This window comes from Phytophthora infestans, genomic scaffold, assembly GCF_000142945.1.
Source record: "Phytophthora infestans T30-4 supercont1.22 genomic scaffold, whole genome shotgun sequence".
Taxonomy (NCBI): Eukaryota; Oomycota; class Peronosporomycetes; order Peronosporales; family Peronosporaceae; genus Phytophthora; species Phytophthora infestans.
Genome location: NW_003303737.1, coordinates 1,234,709 through 1,251,893, shown reverse-complemented (window position 1 = coordinate 1,251,893; position 17,185 = coordinate 1,234,709). Strand labels below are relative to the sequence as shown.

The window sequence follows — 17,185 nt, the reverse complement described above, 5'->3', positions numbered from 1 at the left end:
CGGGCCAGCATGGACACCACACGAGCCTGGCTACCGGGGTGTCTGTAGTCAACGTTTTTGCCGTTCATGAATACCTTGGCTTCGAAAAGAAATTAGTCCACACTTTCGTGTGGTTTGCCGTGGAATGTCGGCATGGATGCGCCTTTGACGCGAGATTCTCGACTCGATTGCTGGTGTTGAAGTTGCTCTACCACAGACGAGCGAAATTCGTTGTTTTGAGTAGCGACGGTATGAGAGAGCTCATGGATAGCCTGAGTAAGGCCCTCCAGGAGACTTATGACCGGATTTTGTTCTTCCATGATCAGACGATTCGACGAGACACGACGAGGTTGTGGTGGACCAACCACTGGTTGCTTATAAGTGGTAGCACTGGTTGAACCAGTGCTACCACTTATAATATTGGACCCGGAGTTATCGGAGAACTTGAGGTGTATTAAGCAAAATGAGGAATGAGTAAACTAAATGAAATAAATCAAAAGCTAACCACAGAGCTTGTCGAGAGCTCAACAAGTTGCAGATGGTGTTGTTGGTAGCTGTCATGGATGGATAATACCCATACACCCTACTTGTAGGAACTCGTGCACAAAGCAGCTGGCCACTAGAACATTATATCTTACGTGATGAGAAATCGCCTGCACGTTAATTGCGCGCCAGTCGAAGCACTTGACGTGCTCAAACATTATTCCCGCTTCGTTCTTGTAGTGGCAAACGCGCTGATCAACAGCAGTGATTCTATTGTGTGCTATGTTTGGAGATGGTATCGCTGAAGTGCTAGAACGTTTTCCAAGATATCGGTAGTATTTATAGTACTATGTCGCAGCATGTGGCTTTCATGTTTCTTATTGTGAAGGTGAAAATGAAAAATAGGACAAGTAATATTTGCAACAGTAAAAGTACTTATATTGTTCTGATACAATCTACACATGTACTACTCCGTCGATTTACTGTCAATCCCTGGCGTCGCTTGGCAACAAGAGTGGCACTATTACCTTGTCCTTCCACGGACGTGCTACGATATTTCATTCCTTGGTCGTGAAGAGCACGTAGAGCTCGCCACATCATCTATGCATTTGTTGTTTTAGTCAACGTTCGAGCTGAGGAATGCGTTCAGCGCACTAACTACCTTTTATCAGCTATAATGATCAATTCCAGGAGACAGCTCGGCTGGGCCAACGCCGATCACGCCAAGTGTGTCGAAATTTGTCGCACATGGTGATAACTCTGAGCCTAAAATCACCTTTTAGCCTTCAAAATATCAAATTCATTGTTCAAGATGGCAAAACGTAAATTCAAAATGTCTTGAAAATCAATCAAAAGAGAGATGAACTGATATGAGAATATAACAGGTGATTAGACAGTACAGGTCTTAATCGATAAGCATTTCGCGCGAAAATTACCGACTCGGTTTGCCGTTCTTTGTTGGGATGCTGCGACCTACAGAGGGGCCACGATTTCACCCATGGTAAAAATCGACGGCGTTAACGGCACGGGTCCAACAAGTAAAATCAAAGAGGAATTACTACTAGATTTGATTTAGTCTAATACTACGTAGTACTACTACTACAATAGTGGAGTGTTGTAGAAGTAATTAAATTAAGTAGAAAACGGTTTACATGTATTGTGCGTTCTTTTCGAAATTTCCGCGCGCGTGTAAGAGACACCCCCCGGCCACACGCCCGACAAATCGTGTAAACCTGGATTATAGAATGAACCTTTGGTTGCACCAACAATCACTCTCACTCGAGGGCCCGCACTGAAGCATGGCGTCGACACCACTACGATCCCCGCTCCGGCGTGGCCATGCACGCACATCGCCGTACATTGTGTCCAGCCACTCACCACGAGACGGATCCTCTCTCTGTCATCTGGATCGCTCACCAAGCGAAGAAGGGCGTCCTCCAGCGCGTCGAGCGGGCACCCGGACAACTCTACCTGCCTCAACACTCGCTCCTGCTGAGTTCAGGACCGATGTGTCTCCCTCCGAGTTTGTTGCTGCTGCTTCTCGTGGAACGTTGGAGAATACATCAACTTCAGAGCGCATTGATACAGCTTCTACTGGTTTATGCGCGACACTTGCTGCTCCAGAGATTGCTTCTGTCGGTCATGTTGAAGCCAGTGCGACTCTATCCGCTCCTGAACGCGATGCTGCGGCTGCGGTCAGACCCATGGAGGCAGTAGAAATTGTATCAGTTCATGAAGCGGCTAATGAAGCTCCTGGTGGTCTTTTCCAACTACTTCTTCGGCCCATTATAAAGACATCAATTAACCAGCGGGACACGGCCGGCGAGGTACAACGTGATGAAGTGTTTACTGGACGTTCTTTTGACAGCATTATGGAGGCTGTTTGGGAGACGTTTTCTCCTAACATAAAGAAGCAAGCCGTCAAGACCGATGGTATCTAGAGCGTGGAGAATCCTCAATTCTCGGAGTGGGCAAAGTTGCTGCAGTTCAAGGTAAAAAAACGCATTGTCGACTCTACAAAGTCAGCACAAGTATGGAACCAATGGCTCGTTGCAAATAAAGGAACTACTGTGACTCTCATGGTCTACGAGTACGGTATGGCCATTGCAACTGCTAAAGACCGAGATGACTTTATGAAGGCGTGCGTCCCACCAGAGGAGACGGATCGTGCAGGTGCAACAGCAGAAAGTTTCCTGCGAGAAGTGGTTGAGGCGCTTCGACAGAAGTGGGGAAATACTTTTCAGGCATCGTCGGTTGTCTGGCGTATGTGGGCGAACCACGAGACACGAAATCTAAATCGCTCGACTTGGAATGCTAATATTGCCAACCCACCGCCAAGCTACCTTACAAACCTTCTCGATCCAGCGGAGTCACGCTTTGAGGAGCATTTAAATGGAGTTGCGCAATCTTCCAGTGTGGCTCTAGACTGTGTGAGAGCCTCTATCGGCGACTGTCAGCAGCTCCGTCGCTACCTTGAATCTGCTGGACGTTACCTTGACGATCAAGAACAGCGATTGGTAGCACGTGAAGCTATCATTGAAGGCATTATTCGCAATCTCGTGCCTCCGTCTCCAAGCACGATCATCGACCCGATGCCCCTGATTGAGAACATCGAAGACACAGAGCACGCCGAGTAAGAATTACCATAGTCAAGCAAGTTTTCCATTATCTCTCAAGTGTGACAGCTAAAACGTATCGTACTTTGACTAGTTAAGTTTACGATTCCTCGTCAAGCGCAGTAAACTCCAAGTCATCATTTCTGGTCGTCATTGTGTTGAGTTCTGGTTGCGTTCGCTTTTCAATCGAAAGAGGCCCAACAGGATCAAAGTAACCTTGAATATTCCATCCACATTGCTGAAATACCTTGCTGAGATTGTATCGTCGGAACCGGCGAAATGTCTGGACGACAAAAGGCATAAGATCACGCCCACTAGTTTCGAGGTAGTGTCGCTGGAATTAGCGCTTCACGTAGCCAAACAGGAACTCTATCGGATTGAAATAAGGGCAATAAGCCGGAAGGAAAATGGGCACAACACCAACACTGCGAAGGTAGTGCACAACCTCTGGGTGCCTGTGAATAGTAGCGCCATCCAAGATCCAGACTGAGTTTTGAGCAGGGTATTGACGAACCGGTCCACTTGGGCAATGTACGAAATCTTGACAGCATTTTGTGAACTACACTCGGTCAAATGTGCCCTCCGTGCTGAAGTAGTCTAGAACCCCATTAACACCAATAAATGCCAGGATTGAGACCCGTGGCTTTCGCTCAAAGTCACCGCGAATAGCAACCTTCTTCCCACGAATAGCGTAACCTCGCTTGCGTATCATGCCTCTGTTATCGAAGCTGACCTCGTCCAGGAAAACAATGTTTTGGTGGCTTCAGTCTACGTGGCTTAGCTCCTCCACGAAGCGAAACACGTCACGTTCCTTGATGTGCATCGCGCGTCGCTCCAACACCTTCCAGGTGAGGCCATTCGCGTGTATTATTCTCCAGACTGATGTTTTTGAGATGTCAACAGAATGAGTCCTCTTGAAAGCATCTTGGGCTTCGTCGAGATACGCAAGAGGATGTTCCTGGTAGTAACTAAACAGCCATTGACGCTGCTGTTGTGTGTATTGTCTCCTCGTGACTGTGTTCACTCGCTGAAATACCCCCGTAGTTTCGTACACCTTAATCCAGTTACGGATTGTGCGCTCTGACTTGTTGAAGATGTGCGCAAGATGCTTTTTGGAATAATCAAGCTTGTAGTAAGCATAGAGACAATGGTACACAGTGTTGGCGTGGGCGTGCTGCCGTGTAGCAGCTTCCTCCATGGTGTTCGCACACTACGCTGTGAACGCAGCACTTCAACATGCAGCCAGCGCCTTATTGGATATATTTAGGCCAATAATCAGCGTTGTTTTCTTATTGTGGACCAATCATAGCTTCTTGTTGCCTTATCGCCCGATGGCCGCCACGCACACCTTCGGCAAATTTGAACGGAATTGACAATAGTTCTTGTTACATGTATATCGCTCAAAAAAAGAGGTAAAAATATCTGCAAAACACAATATTAATAAAAATAATTTAATAATACTTGCTCATGTGTCAGTTGTATTGGATAAAACCCTGGTTTTGCGCTTCGCTATGGACACGGAGATGTTTAGCGTACATGTAACCTTACAGCAGACTGCTGACGACAAGAGCCGCAAAAGCCGCAACAGCCGACACCTTCGTTGTGGAGGCGGCACTGCTGCTGCTGCTGCTGCTGCTGCGGCTGCTGCTCGTCTTGCTGTTGCTGTCGTCCGACAGCGCATTGGCGCTGCCCGTTTTCGAGTCAGTACTCGAGTCGCCGGCATCAGTTGAGCTGTCTGAGGAGCCGTCCTCCGACGAGGAAGAGGACGAGTTGGAAGGAAGCGTCAGGTCGGGGAACGCCGAGGAGGCGACCTCGCAGTTGTCGCTCGACGAACAGACCATGCAAATCTGAGAGTACAGAGAGCGCGCACAGCCGTTCGAAGCACTTGCGCACTTGGGGCTATTCTCTTCGCACTTGGGGTTGGCAGACGTCAGGGTGTCAATAGAAGGAAGAGGCGACATGTTGGCACTAGTGCCATTGCTGGCCAGCTCGTTGTACATTTCCACCATTTTCTTGGTACGTTTTGCGTTAGCCTCTTCATCTCCAGGTTTCTTCCAGAAGTCGATCGATTCGTCCACCTCGAAGCCACTGCCAGTGTTTGAAGCCTTGAATTCCACACCGCCGTCCTCGCAGAACTCCTTGTAGGTGCTGTAGCCCATCTCCGTGATTCCGACCAGGTCGTCAATGTTCAGGTAGCCCAAGATCTTGTAGCTGAACGTACAGCTGTCACCGTCAGGCTGGACGCCCATAGGACAAAGCCCGCCCGGGTACTCGGCACGGCACTCGTCCGTCTTATCGGCACGCAGCTCCTGAGCGCACGAGTTCGGGAATGAGAACCAGTAGTTGCCAGGGTACGGAGCACGCGGGTCCGACGTCTGCAGGTTGCTGCCCACCATCGGACCAATGTCCATCTCCCCATCCAGACCATAGTAAACCTTGCAGGCCTCCGGAAGATCGCTGCCCTCGTCCGTGCACTTGGCGCCGTCCATGGCCACGAACTCGCCATACTCCGGAGGCGTGTGGCTCTCGTAGTATTTGATACCGTACGTCGGCTGCACGATCGTGATCTCGTAAAAGACCACATACTGCATGTTGTTCTTGCGCTGGCACTTGACCGACTGCTCATTGACGTTGATACCTTCGGCCTGCACGAACATCAGCGCTCCCTCGACTGACGCAGTGTTGACCGTGTCCAGATTGTTCACGTAGGCAGCCTCCGTGGTATCACCGAACTTCGATAACCACATCTGCGCCTCCTCGCTCCAGACGGGGGCGTCACCCTGCACACGGGCCTGGATCGAGGTGACGGGCTTCATGTGCCAGCCACCGTTGGCGTCAGAGGAGGCGGTGGACGCAGCCGTAATGGTGGCTTGATTGGCCCCCGATCCCGAATTCGTCTCCTTGGAAACCATCATTTGCAGGCGCGCGGCACTGGCAGCAGTACTCAGGGGCGCGCCCAGGAGGAAGCACAACAGACCGAAGCGACGCCACATCTTGGACAATGTACAGTAGACCGATGTCTTAACGGGGACAAAGCGGAATGGAGAGTGGCAATTGCTTGAGGTCCACTTGCATAAGATTTGCTGCATAAATTAAGTGCGGGTTTTATTTTTGCCATCTGATTCACAGATGCTCCGATTGTCGGAGGAAAAGATTATAGAGATGAAGAACAATGTACTGGAAAAATAGTGCCACTAGGATTTTTCTTCGAAAGCAGCGTTTTAATCGCTGTTTCAGCGGTGGTGCTTGTTGTGCCATCGAAGTGGTCGATGCTTTGAGGCGGGACGTCGATCACTCGCGCGCGTTGTTGTGCGCGCATGGATAGTGCTAAGCTTTCCTCAGTCGAACAAGTCAGCATGTCACCATGTCTGTTTTTTATATGCACGGAAGCGCTCATATTATGGCTATTAATACGGTAGCAAACACGCCTGTCGTCCAAATTTCCTCGTTCAACATACTCACGGTCGCTCATATTATGGCTGCGGTAGCAAACACGCCTGTCGTGCAAAGTTTCCTCGTTCAACACACTCACGGTTTCTCTAATAGACATAGAGAATCTCTATGCCGCAGTAGGACTCGTGACTACAATTAATACATGTATTGATGGCACTACAAGTACGAGACACTACACAATCTACAGGGATATATTTGGAGTGTAGCTGACGCCTTGTTCTTTTCTCACTTGTGACAGCATGAAGGTGCCTGTCCTGGACCTAAGTTCCAGAGTGCAGTATTCGGCTACTTCAAGTAAGCTGAAAAACGTTTAAAATGCGTTAGGAAGAAAGAAAAAAACGAAAGAGCAAGTTAATACAAGTAGTATACCAAATAATACCACGTAGTGTACAGTATGTGATGCAAACACTGATTCAGTGTGACTGCTTAGATCGGCAGTTTTCTAGAAGAAAAAATACACGCACACAAGCGGTGGGCTATACAGATGAGAGCCCTCTACGTGTTGATCTGGTTTACTCGGTACTGGTTACAGTATTCGCTTAGACAGCAGTAGGCTTCATGAGTTCTCCATCATGTCATACAGGGCAGTCGACGTTAACCTTAAAGCAGGCTGCTGGCGACGACAGCAACAACACCCACGAGCACCGACGCAAACGAAGCCGTCACGGGGCTGCCCGACGAGCCGGTAGTCGTCGAGTCCGAGTCCGACGAGCCGTCCGATGAGCTGTTCGACGGCAGCGTAAGCTTCGGGAAAGAGAATGAAGACGGAGCGGCCTCACATCCATCAGCATCAGACGAGCACACAGTGCAGATCTGAGAGTAAAGCGTACGGTTGCAGCCGTGCTGGGAGGTAGCACAGGCCTCACTATTCTCGTAGCACTTTGGGTTTGCCGAGGTTAGTTTCTCGATTGTCGGAAGGGCCTCCATGTTGGCACTAGTGCCGTTGCTGGCGAGCTCGTTGTACATCTCCACCATGATGGACGTACGATTCGAGTTGGCATCCTCGTCGCCAGGGTTCAGCCAGAAGTCAATGCTCTCTTCAACTTCGAAGCCACTGCCGGTGTTTGAAGCCTTGAATTCCACACCGCCGTCCTCGCAAAACTCCGTGTAGTTACTGTAGCCCAACTCGGTAATACCGACCAGGTCATCAATGTTCAGGTAGCCCAAGATCTTGTAGCTGAAGGTGCAGTTGTCACCGTCAGGCTTAACGCCCACAGCGCAGAGACCACCCGGGTACTCGGCACGGCACTCGTCCGTCTTGTCTTCACGCAGCTCTTGTGCGCACGAGTTCGGGTACGAGAACCAGTAGTTGCCAGGGTACGGAGCACGCGGGTCCGACGTCTGCAGGTTACTGCCCACCATCGGACCAATGTCCATTTCCCCATCTAGACCATAGTAAACCTTGCAGTCCTCTGACAGATCACTGCCCTCGTCCGTGCACTTGGCGCCGTCCATGGCCACGAACTCGCCATACTCCGGAGGCGTGTGGCTCTCGTAGTATTTGATACCGTACGTCGGCTGCACGATCGTGATCTCGTAAAAGACCACATACTGCATGTTGTTCTTGCGCTGGCACTTGACCGACTGCTCATTGACGTTGATACCCTCGGCCTGCACGAACATTAGCGCTCCCTCGACTGACGCAGTGTTGACCGTGTCCAGATTGTTCATGTAGGCAGCCTCCGTGGTATCGCCGTACTTAGACAACCACAGCTGCGCTTCCTCGTTCCAAACAGGGGCGTCACCCTGCACACGAGCTTGCACCGAGGTGACGGTTGTCATGTGCCAACCACCGCTGCTAGACGACGAGTTTGTCGTCGTGCTGCCAACGGTACCAGTGGAGGACGAAGATCCCTCAGTGTCGGCAGCTGTTACCGTTCCAGCGGTCGTCGAGGAGCCGGAGGAGGCGGTGGTGGTAGCCGAATCGGTGGACTCCTTAGACACCATCATGGTGAGGTGGGCAGCACTGGAGGCCGAGCTCAGAGGAGCTCCCACGAGAAAGCACAACACACCGAAGCGACGCCACATCTTAAACCTGTTCGATCGACGAAGGTTTGCCCTCTTTGTGCAAAACGAGGATATCTCACTCTCAAGGCGAAACCCGAAATGAAGTCCATCGTGGTTTGTGTGGGTGTAAAAAATCTTGCTTGTGTTATAATACCTGATTTTTTTGTGTTGCGGTTGCCAGAAAAGGCTCTCATGACTTGGGATTTGTAAAGCAGCAGTTGCTGATTTCGGGGGGAGTATTGTTTGTGATCAATTCTCTTGCACAAAACAGCCTGTGTGTATAGTGGCTTCACGAACGGACGTATGAAAAATTGCGGTCGTGCGGAAAGTTCAGGACGCCAGCGTGTACAAACTCTATTACAGTATCACTTCGCACTGCTAATTTCACCTTGCGCCTTTTCACAGCGACTACGCATGGCCCCAAGTTTGATTGTAACCCGATAAAAACGCCTTCATTACTAAAAAGTGACGTGCAAGTGTTTCAGTGGTCCCGCACAGGCGCCGCCAGACGCTCCACAACAGCAGTGCAATTCCAACCTCCTCGTCTTTCCAATGAATAAATTGTTCGACTGGTCTTCCTGAAAGGAGCGTATTTACCATGTCAAGAAAAAAATTTACTATGGAGCGTTTCGTTTTTTTTTCGAATGTTGAACAGCTATTTTAACAATTAATATTGAAAAACGTTTTGTTAAATAGCACTCCTAATATATGGGGCTGAAATGTTGCAAATGCTCTTAATTTTCAGTGAGTGTTTTAACTGCAAAGAAGAAGATTCTCAGACGCCATTTTTCATAAAAACACATTTGCTCTTGTAAGCGAGTTAAATACCAGAAGGCATTCATCATTTTGGCAGGCTGAGGTAGCATAGCATCGACTTCTTTACGTGTACGCGGTTAAATTGGAGTAAAGGGAGCTGGCGCGTTTGCACTCCGTCTCCAGACTTATAGCTGCGGGCCCACCCCTCTCTTCACTTGCTGCGCTGCACTCGAAAGGAGGGGGGGGGGTAGGCAAGGCGTGTTAGATTCGCAAAAACCAGTGACGAACACAGAGCTGGCCACAGTGACGACTAAGACATCACAAACCGACAAACGTTCAGCCGACACAGGATGTTGAAGATCACACTATTCAGACATCAGCCTCAAGTCATCAACGGGCAAAGAAGAGTAGGGGCACCAAGGCTATTCGTCTTGGATACATGTAAGAGCGTGCAGCTAGTTTCTGTTTTTAGTTTTTAGCTAAGCCCTACATCGATCACTTTCCAACTTTCTTCTGGGCAACACTTCACCTACTCCACTCCGCTCTCTTCGGTGCCAGCTTTCTCTACAACACCTTTCCAGCAGGTTATGAAGTCTACGACGAAGGCTTCGACTTTTGCGACAAAGCTGAAGCAGCTCAGCGGAACCGGGCTCCCAGCGTGGGGTGCCCAGGTGAAGCTGCTCTTTGAGATCAAGGGGCTATGGGATGCAATTCAGTTGCCCATACCCACCATCCAAGTTCTCATGCTCGAGCGGGAAGCTGCAGAGGCAGCAGGAGCTGGTAATGGCATCGGCGTCGGGGACGCCATCACTGCCGGGACGATATTTGCTGCGGTATCAACAACTTTGTTGCACGACTGCTGGATGAAGAAGATGGCTTCGACCATCATTCTCGCAGCACTGAGTGAGAAATTGGCTTCTGGGGTTTACCTACTTGACCAGTCGCTAGCAGCGGCACTTGCGCATGGCTTACAATGTCAATGCAGTGTTAGTGCTGGGCCTAGATGGAGGCGGGTAGATGGTCGAGCACATTCAGAACACAAGACGTGTTCTGGATGAGCAGCAGAAGCAGCATGTACTGATTTCTGACGAAAAAAAGCGTCAGAGCTTTATGGCGAGTCTTGGATCTGCGTGAAATGGGTTCGTTGGTGTGCTTGAATCGTGTGCGACGTTTGAGCTGATGATACAGCGTTACCATGCTGAAGCAATCAGGCGCGAACAGCAAAACAAATGCCGTTCGACGTCTGGTCTAATGGGAGGAAATACCAGAAACACCAGCATTTTTTTTGGTCAGCACCTCATAATCAGCAGGAGCACCGGTGCAAAACATGAACCGTATTCTTCCCATCAACTCCCGCTGCTTTTCAGCCACACACATAGACCTACCGTATGAGACAAAATAATGTATAATGTGCTGTGTAGACGACTGTACTATGCTCTGTCCCAAATTCTATTCTCACAACAAGACCGTCCAAGCGCCAGCTACTCGCGCGGTTCCAGAAGGCCTCAAGAGGACGTCCGAGACCGCAGAGCGAGCACCGACACGCCCGGAGCTGGCGATTTCTTGACCCCTAGTCCACGATCTTCTAGGCTACGATAGTGTGCGGTGTTCTGGTAATAAAATGGTGGATTTTATCAACGAGTTGTGCGATCTTGCGAAATGTGGAGATTATGGAAACAGCAGAGTTATGATTCCGCGCATTGTAGCCAAGATTTCTGCTTCCGCTGACCGCTACGTTGACGGTGGGTTCTCATGGAGCGACGCGGTTAGCAGCGAGGCGCCTGCGTTAGTCTTTCGAGGAGCCTGTAACGATGTGGCACGCTTTCGCAAACAGGAACGACTTCCCGAAGCGCCTACCCACTTCAATGACTTACTGCGCGTGATGGATATGCGTGCCTATGTTCAGCGTCGTGTTGAGAGCCTATGGGAAAAGAAGATTCCAACCCCTTGCGATCAACTCATAGTCAATCTTCCTGGATACTACTCTAAGCTGGTATTTCCTGCCGATGAGGCCTACGTGTACCCTGTGGAGTCATGGCTTCAAAGCGGGAATCGAATCTCGCCGATTCACGCAGACCATGGTCGTGTAGTGTCGTATATACCTCCAAGCCTCACGCACACCTTCAAGATTTGGGTGTTCTTCAGAACGCCTAAGTGTGCAGAATTGTTTAGTTTTGAAAACGGAAACGACACTTTCAATCGCATGATCGACACAACCAAATCGTGCGTACTAGTGCAGCGCCCGGGTGATGTGGTTTATTTGAACATGCTGGTATATCATTCTGCTCTACTTGGATTTATCCCCGGTACGCCGGATCACCTAAGGTGGGGGGCCATTTCTGGCAACGTGATTATCAGCGCTAAGGACAGATTGGCATCTTTTCGCTACGCTACTCGCGTTACCTCGGGCGCTCGGCGTGGCTCACTGAAAGCATGGGAGTCGACGTTGTCAGCGTATTGCGCCATGGAGAAAAGAGAATGATAAATGAAAGGGTGTAAGGACGAGAAGGCGCGACAGATATACTTCGAGCGTGAGCGCGCCCATTTTCTTTCCCAACTTCCTACGCCAGCTGCGACGAATTACGCGCGCAATGCAGCGACTACTCGGTCATTGAAAAGGCGCACGAAGAAGAGCATCACACTGGACAAAATGAAGAAAATGCGAGCAGCGAAGAGGACAAACGCTGACACGAGCGATTCGGTGGAGCAACAGTAAGAACGTACTAGATAATCTAAATTTAGGTGTGATCTTTTCGTTTTTTATTGTTGGGAACTCGTTGAAGTGGTAAAGTATGCAACTTCAATGTCTTAATTTCTTGACGTGGCAGCCCCGTCAAAACATCCACGACTCCGCTGCATATAGAAGTAGGTGAAAGCTGAGGTGGGCTCACGTGATGACCAGTCTTACGTAATAAAGACGCGGTAGTGACAATTGGTAAGTTATTCCACATCCCTGACTAAGCTAAACCATTAAAGATTATTGAGAGAACACGGGAGCTCGTATCGCTGCAATGACTAAATATCGTGAGCCGGTAGCACCCCGGAATTTCTGCGAGACATGGCATTTAAGAGCAACGCAAAAGGAAATTTCTGAACGAACTCAATAATGGAGGAAATTAAGTGAATACAAGTATGACATGATATAAGCATACGTAAACTGACTTGAGCACCGTCGAGATTTATGAAGCAAAGACGTTAGACATTTAAAATCTCCTTCAATCTAGATCCTACTCCATCTCTAGTGCCGCACCACTATTGCGTGGGCGCCCGCGGGAGCTCTGTCCCTTTTTGCGACCGGATATTCCTCAATTGACAAGTGTCTGACGTCCAGTGAGATCCATAGTTCCACAGCATTCCATCGCGTAGAGTGTGTGCACACAATAGCCGTGCTTCATCGAAAAGGGACAAGGGCACTTACCCGAATTCATGTCAATCAGCCACCCCTTCAAAGGCATACCAAGCGTTTCCATTGCAGCAGTCAGTTTGCTCAGCCGGGCTGTAACGGGTAAGTCCTCAACGTTGCGTCGGCGAATCTCATCCTGTACACGCGGGCACGGCTTGCTAATAACACGGACTGTATCCAAAGGCTCGGCCTCAGTCGTGGTAGCTAGCAAAAATGCGATACTGTTCCGAGAATGGTGGTGTAGCTCAAGCAAGCCCGCCCGCGACATCGCCCGAGCTCGACGAACCAACCGAGAATCTGGCTCCGGGGACACGGCAAATGGTCTTGCGGTGACAGCTTCACTTCGGCAAAGAGTAAGTAGCTGGGGCAGTAGGGCGCCGACCTTCAGCTTTCTGCGGAGCGTGACATCTCTCTTAATCGCTGCATTGTACGTCTCGCATGGATTGTTCGTTGTCGCAAAACCACTCGGTGTATGGAAACATTGCCAACGCCACACCCTCTCGTTCAGCCAGACCTTTGAGAAATAGGAAGAAAATTTCGCCAGTTCCGGAGTTTTTGACCATCTCGCTTGAGCTTCTCCTAGCTTCGAGTTGTAGGCCGCCTCATTCGTCGAGAAATGGAGCTCATGAATGTATTTCATGACAGAGGAGGCCGCAACAGACCCCAACGAGCGAGTTTTCTCGTATACCTTCTTTGCCACATGAAAGTAGCACATCAGAAATACAAATTCCTCCCCTTGCCCAAACACGTCGTTCACCGCGTTCCATTGGGCTGCGTCAGCATCTCCCATCACATAGCGTACCCGGAGAAATTTACCAACTATAGTTTGGTACATCTTACACACGAGCGCAAGCACCTCGGTGTAGTGTAGTTGCTGCTGTTGCGAGACAATAAATATTGCCAACAAATGAAATTGTCTTGCCCAGCCGAGATCCCGACAACGATAACTTGATACCCGACCTGCGTGAGCTTGTAGGTCGCGTCCAAGTGAAAGATGAAAGACTCTGGATCACGGTCGGCACGGCGTAGGAGTTTCTTCGAGCTAACACCGACCACAAACGGATCAGCGTCACTGCCATTGCCAGTGATTGGCTTGCCGTCTGTATCACTGCGGCTTGTGAATGTGAACGGAGCTGCTTCATCTTCGTGTCCCGTAAACCCTAAGTCCTTGATTTTTCTGCGTACGGAGTCCAGAAGGTCACTTCCCCCAAGCCGTCCCGTAACATGGTGATGCGCAAAACGCTGCACAGTTGATAGAGAGGGCGCAGTCGCCTCGGTCAGGTTGAAACGCTGAAGAAGTGCATTATAGATGCGCTTGGGCTTCAGTCCCTGGGCTGCCCAGTCCTTCACCACCTCCTTCATTGGTGGGGTCAGCACCAGCTTGCGTGGCGAGCGTGCTGGAGTGGCATGGGTGTATGCCTCCTCGACCGTCACTAAGCCTTGCTCTTGACAGGACATGACCCGGGCTCGCCACGGACACTCTTGTGCCGACGCTACGTCAGCGCAAGCCTTGCACGCGCAAAACAGGCGCTGAATTCTCATGGGATGCGGGGCATGGGCCATACATACGGAGCACGGGGCCAGCTCACTCTTCGCCACCCTAGTCTGCTTGAAACCATCCAAAAGGTTCGCTGCCTGGACGCATGGCATTGCTGAGGCGAGAAGCTGCCAGGGGTGTCGAATGGTCATTTCAAAATGAAGGAGCTGGAAGAATGAGCTTGATGCGGCTGGTTGGAAAATGATCTTGCCTTAACCCCCCCCCTCGCCGGGGAACTGCGCTCGTTGGACGATATTTCTGTGACGATCAGGCTGGGGATTGGGCAAAATTAGCGATTGAATTATGGTTGGTGCAGGACGTACTATTGCGGTGGTCAGTCTTAAAAATTGGTGATGCTCGTGATATTACTGTGCTAGCCGTGCTTTAGCGGTGCCGATAGTATAGTTTTGGCGTTTTCGTGTTTTTATTGGTGTAAACAGTACGTCCTCGTCTAATGGTGGGAAGGCAGTTGCCGCCTTCAGTGCTGAACAGACGACTAGAAAATAAAAAGGGTCCAAGTCCAAGAATAAGAGCGACATGGCCAAGGTGAAGTGTTTCAATTGTGGTCAAGTGGGACACTTCGCCCGGAACTGTAAGAATGCACGAGTGTCACAGAAGGGTGAAGCCGCCAGCATGGTGTTCACCGTGGATGATGTCGCAGAAGAAAACAAGCGAGGCCGGATTGTGGACAGGGTTGCCACAAGCCATATGACTGGCCATCTGGTCAACCTGGGGCGTGCGTACATCAGAAGAATCTCGTGTGCTGACAGTGGTATCTGAGGATAAGCTCCTTGCGACGGCATTCGGGAAAGCACCACTACTCAAGAACAGTCACGAAATCTGTGTTCTTTAGGACGTTCTATTTGTAGAAGGTCTGGCAAGCAATCTAGTGTCTGTTGCGGCTGCATCATGACGTGGAATGACAATCGAGTTCAAGGATACGTCATGCACAATTAGCTCGCCAGATGGGGTTACACTGCTGGCATCACGCGTCAACAAGCCAATGTACGTAGCGGAAGCAGTAGGAGGAGCCGCGGAACATGCCGCCATGATAACAGAGGACGCACTGCACATTGAGACCTGGCACAGTAGACCTGGACACCTCAACACGCACAATGTGCAAGTACTACTACAGGATCTGAAGCTGCCGTGACCAGGGCCGCCGATTATGATATTTATATGAATGGAAGGCTCAGTGTGATCATAAATAATGTGACGTTGTCTAGCAATCGACTTCATAAATAATGTCATATCTGCTAGTGATAAATCAATTATGGTGATCGACTCGTACTTGTATTGATTAGCGCGTTATGGGCTACAGGAGTTGATCTACAGTAGAAACATCCCAAAAGCGCGAGTTTTCTCGTAGAAATAGGATCATTTCAAGCGTAATAGGCTGTAGGCCATTACGCTCGTGCCCAAGAGTTGTGCGAGCAATACTAAAGAATCGCTCCACCTTGTTCGAGGTGGCGGGGATGCTGCCAACGAGGCAGTACCGAGCTTCTCTTGCTTCAAGATGTACCATCGCGAAGGTGGACCCCCAGCGAGTGTCCTGTCGAATGACTGGGCGAAGTGGAGTCTTAAATCTAGTAATAAAAACACCAATTAAAAATATCATATTAGTGGCATAATAGTAACACAACAAGGTATTAGTATTAATATCAATAGTAAAGTAAAAGTTACTTACCGAAGTTTCGCCGACTGCTTAATCGTCCTCAGCTTGGTCATCAGGGCTTGCACTGCAGCCAAATCTCCGTCGTGTTAGGCCATGTGCTGACGAACGGCTCGATTTAGTCGGTGACTAGAGCCTCCAACCAAAGGCACTTGCATGATGGTTGCCAACCGCCTGTTCACTGAACAGTTGTCTCCGACCAGGTACTTGCAGCATTTTACATCCTTACCATAATCTCGCTCGAACATTCCCACCAAAAACTCGCGGTGGGTACGGGCCGACAAGTCCTCGTCGGGCTCGTTAATCACCGGGGCCATGCTCAGAAACGCCGTCTTAGCAACGCCATCGAGCTCATAGAACGCAAACACTGCGACGTAATGTTCGGATGAGTGGGTCCACCCATCGAACATGATGCCAAAAGCATCCGGTAGCTCTGCCGCAGTAGCTGCTTCAACGGAGCGAGTGACGCCTTCGAGCAGCGCACGCAATGTTTCCACTGAGATAGGCTCCAAAGAAGTGTACCTAATCAAGCATATTCATATTAGTATAACCATTATTATAGAGTAGTAATAGTAATTCATACCGGCGGGCGAGAGGGTTCTCACAGAACAGCTCCGTGTCACGGGCCGTGACACGGAGCTTTTGAGCAGTCATGTGCGACATGTGTCAGCTGAGAGGATTCGGAAGCCTTTTGCTGCCAAGCCAAAACGTGTGCTGAAGAAAGACCAAATTTTACTGTCCATTGTCTATGTCGGACCGATGCAAGTGACCGCTCGCAATGGATACACTGGTCTGGTGAATATTGGAGTGGAGCCATTCCACCTGGAAATGTGTATCCACTTTAAGAAAAGAGCTCTCGTGCACAGTTAGATGCTGTGAAGGACTGTATCGCCGAGCTGAAAGCTTACGCTCCTAGTTTTCGCGGGGCGTTCCTCAAGTCAGACAATGCCGCTGAGTACGTAGGTGCCACATTTGCTGCGCTTTGCGACGAGCACGAGATTGTACAGAAGCTTTCAACACCTTACAGCCGTCAGCTAATGGCAAGGTGGAACGTGAAATTCACGTAGTTGCAGAAATGGCTCGATCTATGATGCTTGGAGCCAACCTGCCAACGGCGTACTGGGCTGACGCCGTTGTATGTGCGGCGTATGTTCGAAATCGCAGTCTGACGGAAGTACTAGATGGCAAACGCCGTTGGAGGCTCTCCTTGGCACGCCACTCGACATCAGTAACCTGCGCATCTTTGGCTGCAAAGTGCAGGTCATGATACCAAAGAAGCC

At 49.9% G+C, this 17,185-nt stretch overlaps 3 protein-coding genes across 3 annotated transcripts; 1 reads left to right on the top strand and 2 right to left on the bottom strand.

The window, feature by feature from the left end:
- Positions 1-1,760: 1,760 nt before the first annotated feature.
- PITG_11691 (uncharacterized protein) lies at positions 1,761-3,098 on the top strand (the record flags this gene model as incomplete). Its single annotated transcript, XM_002901175.1, has 2 exons — positions 1,761-2,288; positions 2,403-3,098. The coding sequence occupies 2 exons, from the start codon at positions 1,761-1,763 to the stop codon at positions 3,096-3,098; spliced, it is 1,224 nt and encodes a 407-aa protein (XP_002901221.1).
- Positions 3,099-4,532: 1,434 nt separating this feature from the next.
- PITG_11690 (uncharacterized protein) lies at positions 4,533-6,396 on the bottom strand (the record flags this gene model as incomplete). Its single annotated transcript, XM_002901174.1, has 2 exons — positions 4,533-6,160; positions 6,256-6,396. The coding sequence occupies 2 exons, from the start codon at positions 6,394-6,396 to the stop codon at positions 4,622-4,624; spliced, it is 1,680 nt and encodes a 559-aa protein (XP_002901220.1).
- Positions 6,397-7,130: 734 nt separating this feature from the next.
- PITG_11689 (putative GPI-anchored serine-rich hypothetical protein) lies at positions 7,131-8,558 on the bottom strand (the record flags this gene model as incomplete). The annotated part of the gene is made up of 1 exon (XM_002901173.1): positions 7,131-8,558. The coding sequence occupies one exon, from the start codon at positions 8,556-8,558 to the stop codon at positions 7,131-7,133; it is 1,428 nt and encodes a 475-aa protein (XP_002901219.1).
- Positions 8,559-17,185: the final 8,627 nt, after the last annotated feature.